Source organism: Solenopsis invicta, chromosome 12 (genome assembly GCF_016802725.1).
Source record: "Solenopsis invicta isolate M01_SB chromosome 12, UNIL_Sinv_3.0, whole genome shotgun sequence".
In the NCBI taxonomy this organism is placed as follows: domain Eukaryota; kingdom Metazoa; phylum Arthropoda; class Insecta; order Hymenoptera; family Formicidae; genus Solenopsis; species Solenopsis invicta.
This window is the reverse complement of record NC_052675.1, coordinates 14,085,376-14,103,331: the sequence shown is the minus strand read 5'-3', so window position 1 is coordinate 14,103,331 and position 17,956 is coordinate 14,085,376. Positions and strand designations below refer to the sequence as shown.

The 17,956-nt window shown below is 38.9% G+C and overlaps 1 protein-coding gene across 1 annotated transcript; it reads left to right on the top strand.

Annotated features, from left to right (window-relative positions):
* Window positions 1-10,153: 10,153 nt before the first annotated feature.
* Window positions 10,154-14,092, top strand: LOC120359176. Its single transcript, XM_039455877.1, has 2 exons — window positions 10,154-10,836; window positions 12,656-14,092. The coding sequence occupies exons 1-2, from the start codon at window positions 10,650-10,652 to the stop codon at window positions 12,769-12,771; spliced, it is 303 nt and encodes a 100-aa protein (XP_039311811.1). The 5' UTR covers window positions 10,154-10,649; the 3' UTR covers window positions 12,772-14,092.
* Window positions 14,093-17,956: the final 3,864 nt, after the last annotated feature.

Sequence of the window (17,956 nt, the reverse complement as noted above, 5' to 3'; positions counted from 1 at the left end):
TCTTCGACCCTCTTCCACTGGTTACGACATACCGCACACACGCAGGTACACACACACACACATACACACACACATATATGTATATATATGTACGTCTGCCTTTCCCCGCACGCACGTATACCCAGCGTACGAAGTAACACGCACGTATCTGCTCTTTCCAGCGGTCGCCTCGCCGCCTATCCTCTCTCGCTTACTCTCTCCTCGTTTCTCTTCTCTTTTCCTATCTTGCTTCCCTCTACGTCTCCTGGTCTCTCTTGGTCCCTTCAATACTCTCCGTCTCTATCTCTCTCACTCTTTCTCTCGCCCTCTCTTGGCCGCTTCGCCTGTCCCTCTCTCTTGCTCTCTGCTTCGTTCCCTTGCTCACGCAAACCCAGGACCTACGGACCTAGGAACCGCACCCCGAATATCGAGCCGCTCTCTCCGACGTCGCCAAATGCTTTTCGGGAATGCGGCCCAGTCCGATATCCCTCTCACTGCCTGCCTGCCTGCCTGCCTGCCTGTCTGCCTGCGGGCTTGCATTTTCGAGAGACCACGCACACGCCCGACGAACCAAGTGGGAAATCGTAAATTCGCTTCTCGTCGAGAAGCACGATTTCAAAGTCGGGATTAGAGTTGCGGTCATTCTCATTTTTGCAAACGATTAGATTAAAAGATAAGTCGCTTTGTATTCTCTTCGTTTTCTTATTCATGGAAAAACAATTTTTTATATTTATTGTAAATTTGTGTCTAATGACCTGATGACAATAAATACTGTCATTTATTTCATAAAAATAATGAATGGTAATATTCTTCGTATATTACGGATTAAATTTTTTTTTATTATTGTTAATTTTCTTTAGCACTCTTTTCTTTAGCACTCTTTTTTAAATCAATTCCTTTTTTTAATTTAATAAAACTGTAAGCTAGAAATGGCCGACAAGGAATACAATCAGTTTTGCATTTTTAAAAACGTCAGACATGTGAATGTTACTATTTGGCTAATTCTAAATGAAATTCAACGTGCGAGATCTATCGATTGTCAAATTTTCGATACGACGCAAAAATTCCATGGCGCGAACGAATTATCGTGTTTCGAAGAGAAATATCGCGACGCACTCGCGGCGAAATGTCGCGACACGCTCGCGGCGAAACGTCAAGTTTCGATCGACCGCACTGAATTCCGAATGCGTTGAAAGATTTAAGCAGAGTGGTCCGCGAGTCGGATGCGAAAAACGGGCAGGGAGGAGGAGGGAGGGGGAGGGGGAGGCGGCGGGTCAAAAATGGCAAGTATCTACCGCCCGGTGTCGTCGGCTACGTAGCCGCGCGAATTACGTAATCAAATGGCTAGTCGAACGCTTCGCGTCCTGGAGCATCCCGCGGGTGCACATTGCGATTTCCATCCACCCGCCAAACCGTCCCCATCCCCTCGCAATAGCGTTACATATTCCAACCCGTCCGATCCTCCGGCGCTTTCGCGAATCCTGTCATCGATCCGCGGCGTTTTATTCCCACCGATAATTGTATTTCCGTTCATTGCTATCAACGTGAACCGCGGGACGCTCGTATACGTGGATATATTTACAATCCGTGGGTATGGGGAGAGTAGAACTGTAATGTATAATGGACGTGGGAGGGGATAACGAGAAACGCGTCTCGGGGCTACTGTTTTTATTATCGGGTGACCGACCCTTATTAGAAAACTGCTTTACATTTACACAGTTAAATATGTAAACAAGCAATATCGTTAAATATAAAAACAAAGACAATATCGATATCTGAAATAAATCAATCAGAAAAAAACTTAACAAAATATTTTGTTAAGCATTACAAATTATTTAATCTTTTAAATTTCGCACTTTCAATTTTTAATTGTTAAATAGTAATAAATAAATTGTGCTCCAAATATTAATTATCTTAATTCACTTAAGCATTTTGGAATGAATACATGTAATATATTCCACTCTCTTTCTCTCGTTCTGTCCCATTCTCTCTTTACCTCCCTCTCACTTTCGTATATACACACCGTGCACATTACGTGAGAGAGAGGCGTACTATACTTTTGATTAAAATTTATTTTAACTAAAAAAAAAAGATGCTACCGAGTAACATTAATAATGTTTTATTTCGATTAAACTTATATCATCTGTTCGAATACCCGATTATTTACGAATCGTATGTCGCGACTATGAGTGGACAAATAATAATTGATGCAACGTCGATGAGAAAACAAGGAATCGACGTATTCGCTACCTCTCACATGGCAACGTGCTGCTCGAGTAAAGTAATCTGACTGTTTCGATTCACTTAACGGGTAATATTAAGCCGCGTAACGTATTACGTCGGGATGTAAATACACAGTAAAGTATCTTTACGACCGCCGTCTACGAGTCCGCTCTTATCCGGGCGATAAAATTTACAGCGCCTGGAAGCAGCCTCGCACTGTATAGAGAGAGGGAGTCCGTGTAGCACACGTGTGTGTACGTGTGTATAAAATATCCATGCATATTTCACTCAGCACTTGCGACTTCACTGTCCCGTCTCGTCCACTGTCTGCGCCCCCTCTAACTCTGTCCATGATTTTGCATGCGTCGGATGCGACCTGCCGCTTCTCGATTTACCGACTCACTCGTTTTATATATGAACTTTAACAGGCGTCTGGTTGGGCAATCTTCTCGTTGAACCTTCGAACGCTCGGCGATCGTGACTTGGCGAAAATTTCAATGTCACAGATAGTAAAGACTGCTACAATAATTTTCTACGTCATAGTTTTACAATCATAGAAAAAGTAATTTAATAATATTTCACAAACTTTCGTTATTTTCAGAATATGAAATATACCGTTATAATATAAAACTAATACTTGTTTAAACTAAATCGTGCCTCTATATAAATCTTTATGTCTTTTGCGAAAAATATACTTTTGTACATGAAACACACGTTTCGTTAAATATGTAATAGAGAGCGAGTAAAATCTTAATGACACTAAGTAAAACTCGTAATTGCTTGCACGTAGAAAGAACGCTGGTCATATCTTTGTAAAAGGATGAAATTTTTTTCTTTCATGTACGAATTTATTCGTATTTAATTATTATATATACTCTTGTGTTTCACACATTAAATTTTAGAAAGGAGATTCGTTACACGGTCAACCTTCATCCGAAGGTTAATGCAGTTACACTTAAGAGAGATCGTTCTTTTAATCTTTAATCATCGCTGAACTTTAATGACAGTTAACTATAGTTAAGAAGTGTTTTACGAGTCGGATTTTCATTGCGCAAGTGAATTACGAAAATCTATTAAAAGATCGATGTAATTCTCGGATTTTGCACGTGCTATTACATTTATTTCAACGTGATCCCATTAAACGCATTAAAAAATGTATTAAATTCCTAACGCTCTTCTTAATTTAACAAAATCTTTTAGCTTAATTTTCTCAATTTTAAAAATACCTTCTTAAAAAGTAATTAAAGATTCTCAAACTTCGAAACTTACTTTTCAAAACTTAAGAAAAAAATAGCACAAGTTTAATTCTTTTGACTTTGAAATAAATTTTCTGATATCTGGAAAATACTTGATCACAAAAATGTTTCTTTAAAAACTTGAACAAATACTCCAGGTATAATCTTCCTGCTGCAAAGATATCGTTTACTCGAACCTCGTTAAAAAGAGGGCGAGATCATTGTTGCGCTGAATCTTTCAATTCAAGATGGGTAAGGCATTCAGAAATCAGAAATGCGCGATCACTTTCGCGCGTGTGACAGGCAAGGAGGACAAGCGCGGGAAGCGAGACGGGAGGATGAATGAGGGCATGGGAGGAGGGCCACGAGGCATCGCGTTATTAGATACCCGATCTCTGGTCGAGCGTGCTCCCAAGCAAAACGCGCCGCCAGCAGAACGGCGCCGGTTAAGTTCCGAGAAGAGGCGCGAGTTCCGGCTACGCAAGTATGTATAAGATACAAGCCAAGGTACCTGCGAACGGCCCGGCTCAGGTTGGTCCCGCTGACGACTAAAACGTAAAGCTCCGCTGTTCCAGGAGGCCGCGGTATAATGCACAGCCGGATGGAATGCACCCGGCTAGCTAGATAAAGCGGACGATGGTAGTTTACATATCATGTGTCGCTACGACACAAATAATAAAGCAACGAGAGCCAGCTGTTATATCTGCGAATTACTAATCTACAATGCAGCCGCCCTCTCTGCACAAATTCGTTATATAATTTTTGTGATAAATATATCTTCAAGATTACCGTTTTGATCATTTGACACTTTTATATATTTTTATTCCATCCAAGTATTATTCTCGGAGAGAAATAATTACCAAACGTTTAGTTAAATAGTGATCAAATAATTTTTGTAGTTACTGGTACCAAAAACTTATAATTAGTTACATTTAACAAAATATTTGTATGAAAGCAATTTGGTTGAGGCTACATTGTTGGATTAAAAGAACTATATATTTAATAATTACAATTATAAAATTCATATCATTACTATTTAACTAAACATTTTCTATTTGTCAAATATTTCTCTCAGAGTAAGAAAATTTATTCCATAATCTAATAAATTGAGTTGAAAATCGGTCGCACTGTATCTCTCATTCCACTACGTATCTCAGAAATTTCTCATGGTCGCGTCACTTCTTGATTGTCATTTTTCTATGTATCTCAGATACCATGGTTTAGGCATCGTTAAGTGGCCTTTACAGTCATGTGTCATATGTAATGAATAAATGTAATTATATTTCTTTTAACTTGAGATTACTATTATCGTTAACGCAATACATATTATAAATCACTGAAGATGACCTAATATGGTTGAAACGTTTGAAATGATATTGTAATTTGTACAGCATTAACAAAATACACATTTTGTTAATTCATATTTGGTTAATATATCATAGCAATTACCTAGCTTGGCTCGTTATGCCCTATTTGTAGTTTTTGCTATTAAAAAATTTTAAATTATTGAGTTTTTTCTTTTTGTTTAAATAGTTTTTTTATTATCAAGCTTATCTAATTATGCAATTTGAACCAATTACATTACAATAGTTTCAGAAATTTCTCAACGATTTGTATAGCATCAAAGATTTTTTAACAGACTTCCATTTAGAAATGAATATCTTATCTACGTTGAACACGCGAGATATTACACGGCGATTTTTGATCTGATTCATATAAGAACGGTGCGGTGGCCAAGTTGCTAACGTTGCGTACGTAGTCGCCGTATCGCCGCGAAGCGATGCGAGCGGCTACGTGTGCAAGGGGATGCACAAGAGGCGGGAGAAATTCTCGCGACGTAAATGGAGACGAAGAATCCGATCGAAGGAGTGCGTCTCTCTGGCGCCGTTGCGTCTCTGCGTAGTCGAGACGATAGTCTGAGAACGGCACCGGTACCGTCGTCGTGGAGCGTCCGTTTACTTAGAGCTTGGCCCAGGATGGGTCGGCGGGCGGGCGAATAGATAGAACAGACGGATAGAGAACGAGCGCAGTCTTACGAAAATGCACTTGTTTTCAGCGGGCTCCCGGGCCCCGGGGTAATCGATAGCGCTGTTGTTACAAGCTGCGACGCCGTACGCGTGCACCCGTTTTTCCCGCAGCACATCTTCCGGCGCGCCGTGCCTTTAAATCCGGTCCGGATGATCGATAACTCTTCGCGGAACGACAATGATACCTTACCTCTATAAATCTGGGGGAACACGTATCACATAGCTCGCGGACGAAAGATATTTTCCGCAAATCGCAATGGCACTCCGAAGAATATTCAATACGCGGCACAGAGACCTTAATAGTGGCGTGTAGACGGTAACTCGACATCATCAACGCGAGAAATAAGCGTAAATATTTCTTTGCCCGACGCATTTGAGTCCTCATCGATCATGTGGTCCAATTGGTACGTCCAATCTAACGTTCCAACTTTAAACCCAACGTGATTGTAGTGTGACTTTTATTCGGTCTTAAGAAATACATCGTTTGAAAATAGCGCGATCCAAAGGTATCTTCTTCTTTGGATCAGGCACCGTCGAGACTCGCCGACCGGCGACGTCGACGCTGGCTATGCCGAGACGCGAAGTTTTCACAATCGAGATAATATCAAGCATTCGAGTCATGGATTTCCCGAGAGGAAGAGCCGCGTTGCGCACGGCTAAAAGGTACGCGCAACGCGATCGGTCCGTGGATTCGACGTCTCTTCCCCGGGGAGACAGACGCCGAGGCGAAGAAGTAGCGCGCGCGTCCGGAAGAGATGGACGGAAGCGAGAAAGGAGCGACAGATAAAAGGAGAAAAATAAAGGAAGACGGAAAAGCCGGTGGAAAACGATGGAAAAGGATCGAGGTGCAGCACGGAAGAAAGAGAGGACGTAAAAGATGTTGTCCGGACTGAAAAGAGAGAAAGAAAGAGAGAGAGAGAGAGAGAGAGGGGGACAGAGGGCGAGGGAAGGAGAAGAAGAGAGATCGACACCGAGAGTCCGAAAGGAATTAGATTTGCTCGGCGCTAGCCAAGCGCGACGGACAGAATGCAACGCAATCCGCCGGTAATTCGAAACGCGTTCCTCGGAAACACGGGGAATTATTCCTTTGGCGCTGCTGCTGCAGCTACTGCTGCTGCCATTACTATCTCGACGATCCTACCTCCGTTACCTCACGGCGTAGTTTCTCTGTACCTAGAAGATGACCGGACAAATCGCTCGTCCTCGAGTTTCGCTCCGCATCTCGACGCCGGCTGCGTATCGATCCGATCGGCCGTGGTGGATATTCGCGTTGAATACCGATGACGATAACGCGCCGACGACGATGAAACGATTAATTAAGTACCGTAACTGTTTAAGCTCTTATTTATAATGTATGATGAACTTGTAATGATTCATGGTCCCACTTTTCAGAGAAAAGTTTCTTCGAATAAAAAAAAATTCGTTCGAATCGAAGAAATTTGTGTATAGCCATATGGTTAAAGAAAAATTTCTTTTGATTTGAAGAAAACTTTTGGTTGTTTCTTTTATTAGAATTAAAAAAATAGTTTGGATCTGTAACGCAAATCTTTTTTTTTTTAATAAAAGAAATATATTTTTAAAATCAAAACAAGTAAATTATTTCTTACATTTCTGTCAATACTTTCTTTAAATTAAAAAATTATTTGTTTAATTTACTTTAAAAAGAGCTAAAACCGTCATTTTGTGAAATCAAATAAATTTTTATTTTCCTCAAAGATATTTTTTTCAACATAAAGAAACCAAATTAAAAAAACAATTTCATCTATTTAAACATTCTTTTTCTCTGGGCGCGTTCTCATTAAATTCACACTTTTCTTGTTTTAAAACAATTTTTTGAATAACAGATTTACAGACAAGAATATCAGGCCTATATTTTTTCATTTATTTGAGAAATTCTTTTTATTATTATTTATTGTATTGTTTCTTATTAATAAATAATTATTCTGTTTCAAGAACTCTATAAATCTGTGTATAACAATTGCATATAATCAATAGAAAATAATAAATGACAAATAAAAGAGAGAGAATTCCAGAAAAATAAAAAAAATCCAAGTACCCAATACTTTTGATTAAAGCTGTATTAACATTAGAAATTGTGGAATAGGTACTTATTGCATTATTACATTACGCAATTAATTTGTATGTATATTGCTTTAATTAAAAGAACATGTAAGTGATAGCAATATCTATTTAAGTAATCATCCATTTAAACATAGTCTCTATAAACATAGTGTTTAAATGTTTTCTCATAACTTGTTAAATGTGATACGCACCGAGATAATAAAAATAACAATCTATATTCATATGGAGATAACTTATATTTCTCATTTGCAAAACACGCGATATATCTTTTTTTTATGTTCTCGGCAAGTCTCTCAACAAGATCGAGAAAGTGAAACAGCTCGAATTAATAGCCGACATATACAAGTTCATCGAGCGAGCAATGCAATCTGGTTAACCGCCATGCTCTTCATTTACGTATCCTTGCAGGTTGCGTCGAAGTTTCCTTTGCGCTGCCGCGTTCGCGTGTGAAGAGGGATCAGAATCGAGGGATCTTACCAGAAGCGCCGAGGTCAAGTAAGCATAAGTGCTTAGAGTTTAAACAGCCGAGCGCTCGCTAATTGTCTGACGAAATCGATTCTGACTCCTCAATGCACATTTACGGTGATGATAAAATTTTATGGTATTCGTTGAAATAACATTATACCGCCATATATAATTGCGCAATACCATATGTATAATTATGTGACCGCAACGTCGCTAAGAAGATTAGGCGGTTCATTAACACAGGGATGGAGGAGAGCGGGATCTCGCGTTCTTCAGACTTTATCTCTTGCCTTACAAACTTGAGAAATTCCAGCTTGCTAACTCGCGAGAGACGAGAGACATCTCGGGTCGCGTCGAAAAACAGGTTTCGAATCTATTGCCGATCACGCGAGTGGCGCTACGCGGACTTCTCTTCGCGTTGATTAAGTAATTACCGCAAATTGGGTTGAGCGCGGCCGCTCGCTACAGCATAATATTAATTAGCATTCAATTAATTACAGTTAATCGATTCGCCGCCGGGTCGCGCCGGCTCCCTCGCGTTTATCTCGAGCGATACAGATCTCTATGACACTATCTCGCGAAGCTTGTGTATTTTATCTCTCACCAAAGATACAATTTTTCGCGATTGCACTCGTTCCTTTATCTCTCCTTTTCTCTCTTCCTTTCCCCTTTCTCGCTTTTCTTGCAACGAACGCGCCGGATTCCTTGGATACTTACGCAGTATGTTAAGCGCTAATGACGGCGTAAATGTTACCGATGTATTGCACGATATTCGATCGCTCCGTTGAAACCCATAAATTAAGACGCAGTAACGGGAGACGGTTTAGCTGGCGTAACCGGAGATTTTGCAGCGCGCGTTACGCGTACATTAAATCCGAATCAAGCGCCTCACTTTATGACGATTAGAATAGGTACCTGCTCAAGCAGAGGTCTCCTTAACAAAAATGGATTATGCGCAAACAAACTTAAATTAATACCGCTTACTTTTAAAAGTGCGAAGTATTCTTGATTGTCTTGATAGTCGACTCATTGATTCATCTCGAGAAAAAGATTTTTAGAGTTTTAATACATGTATATAAAAAAAGGCATTTAATTATAAATTTTAGTAGAGCAAAAATTGCCCGTGTTTATGCTCACGAAAGCTCATATTACACATTTCGTGAGATAATTAGATTTCTTCGCTTTTAACTATTAAAAAATGTATTTCTTAGAATCATAAAGAAGAGACGAGCTATTAAAAGATGAAAAGAATATATTTCAATTAGAAATACTTGAAACAATATATAGGTACACAGAGAGAAAAAAATATTATTGAGTCAACAGTATCAGTCTAATTAGAAATATTTTGTTAATTCAATAATAGTATTAATGAAACCAAAAGATTAAAAGCAAAGGCAATAACAAATATAATTGAACGAATAAAATTTAGTTTGAATCAATTACATATTTTAGTGATAGCCCGTTCGACGTTTAATTGCATCAAGCTACCTACGTTTTAATTCATATTACAGCATTTTTTTCTCAGTGTACGTTTCGACTTTGTCATCTTCAGCTTAATTGATCAAATTATAATTAATGCAAATAATACGAATGCAGTGATAGAAACATAATCGAAAATTACAAAAGTTAATATTGATCAAGTTCAAATTTAAAATCAAAGATTGTCTATTTTTCCTTTAAAAGTGGGAAAACGTATGTCAATTATATAAAATGTCAAAAAATTTTCCATATTTTCCATATGACTATGGTCCACTGTCATAATATAAAACAACGGAAAGTTAACTAAATTTAAGGCCAGTCAAATTCAATATTGAAATGAGCGATATTGAAATAAAAACATTTTTTTGTAAAACTTATAATATTCAGCTATCTGGGTTGTAAAAGAGAGCTACCGTCGTACAAATTTATAACGTCGTACAAATTTGGCCACTATCGAAGTTCGCGAGACAATGAGTCAAACCTACAAAATTGTTACAATAAACATCGATGTATGTCGAATAATCGATCATTATAAAATTTATTTTTTAATCACATGTGAAAATATATTAAAAACTCTTGACTTTATCGATGTACGTATTAATTTGTCTCTCATGTATCCATGTCATAATCCACAAAGATTTTATAAATAACGATATAAAATGATATATACTATGAATCCAACACTCGTTCATACATTCATAACTTGGAACATCTTCATAAAATCACAAGTTTTAGTTTTCAACAAGTAGCATCGCGTTACCCAACGAAAAGAGAAGTCGACGAACGAACACTTTACGTACATCTAATATCACTGTGTAATAGCGGGTGGCAAACTGCCGCAAAGAAACCAACTGAAATTTAACTTTATCATCGTCGGCGAGCCCGCTCGCGGTGTATCCGCCATACTCCGACATACGTCAAACCATGGCCGTGCAGGCTAGACGGAATAGTGTGGCTGCCACATTTAGTATATTTTTACACCGCGCTCTCGTTGCGCAGCGATGTCCCCTCGACCCTCTTTCTTTCTCTCCGTCTCGCTCCCTCTCTCTCTCTCCCTCTCGTTTCTTCCTCCCTTCGCCGGCGTCTCTCTCTCTCTCTCTCTCTCTCTCTCTCTCTCACCCTTTCTCTCCCGCGTGTGTACCAGGTAATTGGGTGTGAAATGAAATCTAACGAAAACCCTTTTAGGCGTGTGCACAGTCGCTCGGCTGTCGGCAGAGTAGCCCGGCACCCTCCTCCGCTCGCACCACCCTTCCCGTTCTCGATACTGCACACCTACGCTTTTCCTCCTGTTCTCCATCCGCTACCAGCGGCGATAGGCGTCCTGTGTGTATCACGATCGCAGCCAGGTGAGTGTACCACGTCAGAGGGTGTAGCGCGGTGGCGGCAAGGGGAGAATATAAACGTCGAGAGAGAAAGAGTGAGGGAAAGAGGGAGAGAGAGAGAGAGAGAGAGAGAGCACAGGCGGTTCACGATCAAATAGTTTCCATTTTTTGTCAGCACCGACACCCGCCCTTTCTCATCTACCCGTGCCGCCGTCGCCGCCGCCGTCGCTGCCGCCGGAGCAACAGAATATTACGGGACGATGGTTAAGCTCCTCTCTCGCGCCCATCTCTCTACCGACGACCGCCGCCCCTCCTTCTCCCTCCCCCGTGTCCCTCTCTTTGTCCGTACTTCTCTTTCGCTGTCTATTCGCGTAATACGTACTTGCTGGGCTCCTGCGCGACGCGATGCGACGCGATGCGATGCGACGCGACGCGACGCGACGCGACGGGACGCGACGAACGCGGCAAAGTCGAGCTACGTGAAACGCATCCCGAAACCCAGCCAACGCTACCGGATTAACTCTTGTCGTCGACACCGTCCAAGCCAGGAAGTTACACCGGGGCCGTGTAAGAACGCACCGGCAAATATCATCGTGGTCGCAGCGGCGCGACGCGGCAGCGACCTAGTCCTCCGTTTTCTCGAACGAGACAAAGGAATCGCGTCCGGAGTTTCATTCGCGGCGGACGCGGTTGCGCGTATTTTCTTTCGTCAAAAATTTACATTCGTAATTAATGTATAGAATATGCCGCGCTTCCTTCCACCCGCAAATTGCTTGAGAAAATAAGCGGATTTTTCTAACAAAAAAACCAAGTTGCGCCGCAAAGTTGCGAAATTAATATGTTATTAGGAACACCACTCGGACATACGGAGCTATCGAGTTAAGGAACTCTGCGAATCATTTCCAGATAAGCTTGGTTTTTGATCCCCCCTGTCGCTAATTGCGAAATGGTAGTTTCCACCGCCAACATTTTCCTCTCCCATTTTCCTCAACGAACCCGCATCGTGAATTACTCTCGCCTTATACCTTCGACGCCATTGCCTAAAATAGGTCACTACCGCACATACACGTTTTACGCGCGTGCAAGAAACCCGTAAAAGTTTATATGGTGATGCACCGTCAATATGTTTCACCATTTTTGGAAAAATCTCCGGTAAACCTTGTGGTACATGTGCACACCAAAAATTACGTCTCTAAAGCACAAAGAGCTCTGCTCTATGTCAACCATTACGAGCGGTATGCCATAGTTATGTATCCCGTGCTTAGGAAATTCAGAAAACTATCCATTTTGAACGTTAAAATTGAAACATGGAAACATTTCGGTTTTCAAATTCAATATACAGTTCGCAATTACGTGTACGTAAAATAATGTAATTAACAAATCGTTAAAAATTGTTTTAATTTTCAAATTATATATTTAATTCAAAATGTTTCAAGGAATGGATAAATGTGTGCGGTTAAGTTTCATAATTGTAAATCGAATCCTTTTTTCACTGTAAAAAGAGATGTGTTAAAACAATACGCTTTAAAACATGTTACAGTGTATATCCACTTTCAACACACCTGGCAGATTAAATTAACAAAGTGTTTATGTGTATTAAAAAAAAAAACACTTCCGTGCACATGAAATACGTGTGTCCTTTTAACACACATATGTGGGTTATAAAACGCACTTTGTTAATTTAACCTGCCAGTTTCGTGTGTTAAAAGTGGAAACGCTTTAACATGCTTTAATGCATGTTGTTTCAACACACTTTAATACTTTTTTTACACTATACAATACAGACTAACTGATATTTGAAAAAGTGCAAATAACTTATTAAAAAAAATTGTGTTATTTACAGAAACATCGGATGTTTCGACTCGTTTCGAGTCATCGTCAACGATCAAATGGTCTTGTGGAACTCGATTCTCTGGTCTCATATTGTCAATTTCGAGTTGCGAAATTCAAAGATTTTAAAATAATCAGAAACAAAAAGAGTTTAATTTGATTTACACGAGAAGAAAGGTGGTAAAACTGTCGATAAAAAAATCAATAATTGTGGTTAAATTGATAAAACAAAGGATAAACCATAAACATGTTAAATTAAATTATGTAATGGTAAAACCACAAATAAATTCTATTCAATTTTAATAAAAAAACGTCATGAAAGCTTAGCACGTGATCAGGCGAGCTCCGTGCGATAGCACTTATAAATATAAGAACACAAATGATATTTTGGAAGTTTGTCTAGTTTGACGCTTCAAGACACAGAAAGAAATATGTCACGTTACAATAATGCTGTCGTGAAAAGAATTGATTCTCGATAAAGTGAACTTTTATCCTGTTAACGTCACATTTATGTCGTAAAGAATATTGAAAGACCTCGCGAGAGAACGGGCATGGAGCATCGAAAACGCTGGACGAGACACGAGAGCGAGTTTTATGCGTGGCGAACACAATCGACCCGCAATGACTTTTAACGCAATCGTGAACATGTCTTGAACAGTAAAAGGGAAGCCGAGACTGGACGGGAGAGCGAGACCCCTGGTCAACCTGGGTTTGCTTTATTGGCTCGTAAACGACGAGCCACGTCGAAGAGGAAGCCAGCAGCCCTTCATGGCCGCACGTGTACAGATACGCGTTTTACGCGTATTTGTTTGCGGCTCTCCAATTACGTTCGGGTTTCACGAGACGTACGTAAGAATGGACACGTTGCATAATCGCACCATCCACCGGACGGGACGGACGAGGCGAACGCAAGTGGGACATGAATCATTGCGAGTGGAGTGCTTCGTTCGTCCAGAAGCTAAATCTCCCGTTAAATTTCAGCGGCTATACGGACGCGTCTATAAATTTGCATAACGATCGCTGTCGCCTACGTCGTTCGCATTGCCCGAGCATGTAAACGGGGACTGTAGTTCGCTTATGTTTTCAATCGACCACTTTAAACATGCGGATTGAGCTGTAAATCATTTTCGTTTATTGATAAATATAAGTGATCATTTTCATGCTGCTTCATAATATTAATTATATTAATTTATATTTATTAATTGTACCTAATTGTGTAATTGTTATGCAATAATTATCGTGAGTTTACGAATGTAAGTGTTTCTTTCTACGAGCTATCAGCGGCCCACCAACATCAAATAGTCCAACTACCAATTTTTTCATAGTATTTCGAGTATTGTGCAATAATTATGATCATTTTCATGCTGCTTCATGATATTAATTATATTAATTTATATTTATTAATTGTACCTAATTGTGCAATTGTTATGCAATAATTATCGTGAGTTTACGAATGTGTTTCTTTCTACGAGTTATCAGGAACCTAACACCAAATAATCCAGGCACCAATTTTATCATAAATGTAATTGTTGCGAGGGCTCCATTGGGAAAAAAGGAGTGAGACGCGAAAAGTAAGTTACCAATCGTCACGCGACGCGCAGCCTTCTTTCTTATCGGGAGTAAGAACGTTTCTGAATCTTTACCTCAGAGATCGCGCGTCCGTGAAATTCCCCCGTTTTTGTCAATTTTGCCGTGTCGAGAGTGGCAGCATCCGGTAAGTATTTCGAGGCCAAATTTCACCATTTTTCACTATCGTGCGTTGCATTCGGATTCACTGCGAAAAAAGCGAATTAGAGTCAGCAGCTCTTTCTCTTTTTCGATTTCTACTCTGTGATGCGCAACGATCTTATCTGTACAATTGTGGGCGTTACGTTTGATTGTAAAAATTATCTCCCGTGTATTTATAACAGGCATAAAATATTAAAATATTTTAATCTGAAACTGTCATTTCACAATCCAAATTAATATCGCGATTAACATTAGATTGTTATAAAATAACCTTCGAGTTACACAAACCTCGAGTGTAACAATATAAAAACATGTAACTTTGTCTTCACGATCTTGAATTATAATCGTCACGTAACGGGAGCACAGTGCATATCCTGAATAGAACTCCGGAATGGAAAATTTCAGTCAGACTAGACGGCTCTCCATAACTCCGCGATTCTGGGAGCGCGGAGGATGTTCTTTATCACTCTCGTCGGTGTTATCTTACTACTGGCGTCGGTAATAAACTCGAAACCTCGATCGATCCGACGAAATACCTCCGTCTCTACCTCCCTCCCCCCCTCTCACTCTTTCTTCCTAGCTTTTCCCGTCCGTCTTCTTCGTTATTCTTCCCCGATCGAACCAAGTGCTTGCACCTGTGCGGCGGCAACCTTCCTCCGAAGGAATCGCCAAGCTGGCGTGATTGCGCTCGTCATAACGGCGAAAATAAAAGCTGCCTGCCGTGCGCCGATTAACAGTAATGAGCTGCGTGAGACGCGGAACGGACGATTCGATAATATCTGGACTGGGAAATTGGAGACCTTTCGCCTTTTTTTCACCAAGTAACGCTCAGGTGCATTAATTCGTTTCAAGCGTGTCCAAACATGCTTACTTAGCTGAACCCATTTGTAAAAGATTGGAAAAGAAGAAAATATTAAAGCACTGCTTATTAATTTATTCACGTATTTGTTCAAACTGTGTGTACTAAATTTAGAAGATTAAATATATATCATTGATATTTGAAAATTACAGAGAGTCGCTGAATGCGTCATGTATCGCCTACCTATCGTACCTCATTAATATTTAATAGCAGAAATAAGAAAAAAATAAGAAAAATAAAGAATAATTTAACGAGTTACATCTTACTTTTGTACGTGCTAACAACATTTAAAAATTAGCTTATGTTAATTCTTAATCTATTTATGTATAGCTGATAACAATGTAATTATGCAATTTTAGATTGAACTTTTTATGTTTTGATAAAAGAAGATTCATTGTAAAATATTTTACATTCATTGTATGTACATATTTGTAATTAGGGTAATTCCGGTATTTACGCCGCAAAAGTCGGAAAAAATAGAAAGAGTGAGAAGTGTAATTTACACGCAACCACTCTTTTATGTGCTTTCAGGTCATATTAGTATTACGTTGTAATTTCAGTTTTTTACTGTTAATAACTACGAAATAACCATAATTAAATCGATTTATCAAGGTAGTAAGTAGCGCAATTATGCATTATAATCTACGTAAAATGATTATTGTAGAAAGCGTAAAAAGCTTAGCAATATTTTATTATCTCGTGATACATAAGCGTAAAGTGATAGTAAAAGATGAAGTACGGCAAGATAGAAGTGTTTAGCTCTTGTTTTTTTTTTGTTTAAATGACGTCTTGTATATCTGTTTGTTTTGAAATATATGGCATTTTTAGCGTGCGGGATTAATATCGCGTTACAGACACTCGATGAGATTGGAAGGCAATGCATCTACGCAGAGCACACAAAGTGCAGTATCTGCATATATTAATCTTCTCAATATTGTATTACTTTTACTATATGCATATATTTATCACGTTTTTGTTCCCTACTAAACTTTGTAAACACATTTCATAAGTTATCACGTTTATGTCTTATTTTTATAAATATTATTTATAAGCATTATTTATCTACACACATAAATACTTCGTATTTTTAACTTTTTAAATAGTATAGTAAACAGCATGAAGTTTTTATTGATATAATTTATTTGCTTTAAACGTAGTAAATAATACTTGGTAAATCAAGTTTTAATAAGATGCAACATATAATCGGAGTTACCCTATTACAAAAATTTATATCAATATTTTTATAAAATCTATCAAGTTTTTTAAATGTACTACTACACATTTTACAATAAACGATATTAATGTAAGACTGACAAATGACAATAACAAAATTAATAAATAATATGAATAAAAATATGTCAATTGTAAATATACATTCAAGCCAGTTTTATTTCAACGTACCTTGCCTCTTCATCATCATGTTATTAATTAATTTTTAAATATTTGATTCTTTTTTCGATATAAATTAATAATAAAATCAATATTAATGGTTCCTTATATTTTTAATTATTTTAATTCATAAATTCTATACTTCCATAAGGATTTAGAAAACCTACAAGTACGATTTAAGTGATCGACCTAAATATTTTACAACAAGCTCGTAATAAAGTAAAAGGCTTATAATAAATTAACTTGTTGTTTGTAAAAGATTAAATTGTAGTAATAGGTAGTATTGTAGTAAAACATCAAACTACAATGTTCAACGTTCATAGGAGTACAAATCAATATACTAAATAGAAAATAAAATAAGAAAATAACTTCAAAATAAGTTATAAGTAATAGAGCATTTAACAACTTTCCTCTTTGTTGTTCATTCATATGTGATAAACATTTTTTACGAGTAATTAAATTTTAAACTGCAGACTTGAAAATATCGTTTATTTGATAAAATAATATCTTATCACATTCTACAAGTCTCATATATTTTCCTTGTGTGCGAAAATGACTACGGATTTTTTCATATCGTATAAATTTATAATGCTAACAATAAATATTTTAAAATGTTAATTACTATCATCTTACAATAAAAAAAAATGTTATCGATATATTACAACAATTTCCGTTATTATGCATTTACTAGCGAGCGATATTCAGTCTTGCTCATGCTCCGTAATGTCATCCCGAAATTGCAAACAAAAATACCAAATACTAATTCAATCGGTCGTCCGAATCGACCCGCCGGATATTTATCTCGCTGTCATTTAGCACGTAACCTCGTTTTCGGCCGTATTAATTGGGTCGGACCGCCGCGTTAATCTTCGCGCGATGATTCGGCAATCAGCCTCCGCCGCCGATCGTCATTAAATCCGCCATCCACCGGTTCATCGCGCTCGGCGGCGGCGGCGGCGGCGATTGGAACGATTCAGAAATAGGTCCTCCGCTGTCGGCGATTGGTCGAACCCGGGGTTGCCATTATTGATAGCAGCGTATATAAACAGCCACGGGATGAACGATAAAATCGATAGCTTCAGACAACGCGACAAATAATGAAAACGAAACGCACGTCTCCGACACGGAGCTTTGACGCGACGCGACGCGGACCCAGAACGAGGGAATTGCATTACGCCCGGCGCTTCTCTGTTTAAATGCTCGTTACGCTGAAACGCTCAAAGTGGGCTCTCATAGACTGACAGGAGAATTTGACATTTCGCTCGTTACATCGAAATGACGTTACGCGCAACGTTTCCGGAAAGCGATCTAAACGAACAACGAACGATCGAGCGAGCA

What these genes read in the sequence shown, in the direction of transcription:
- LOC120359176 (XM_039455877.1), top strand. Translation starts at nt 10,650, where the DNA reads ATGAAATCTAACGAAAACCCTTTTAGGCGTGTGCACAGTCGCTCGGCT. An exon ending in TGTATCACGATCGCAGCCAG is followed by an intron (nt 10,837 to 12,655) that starts GTGAGTGTACCA and finishes TGTTATTTACAG; the next exon opens with AAACATCGGATGTTTCGACT.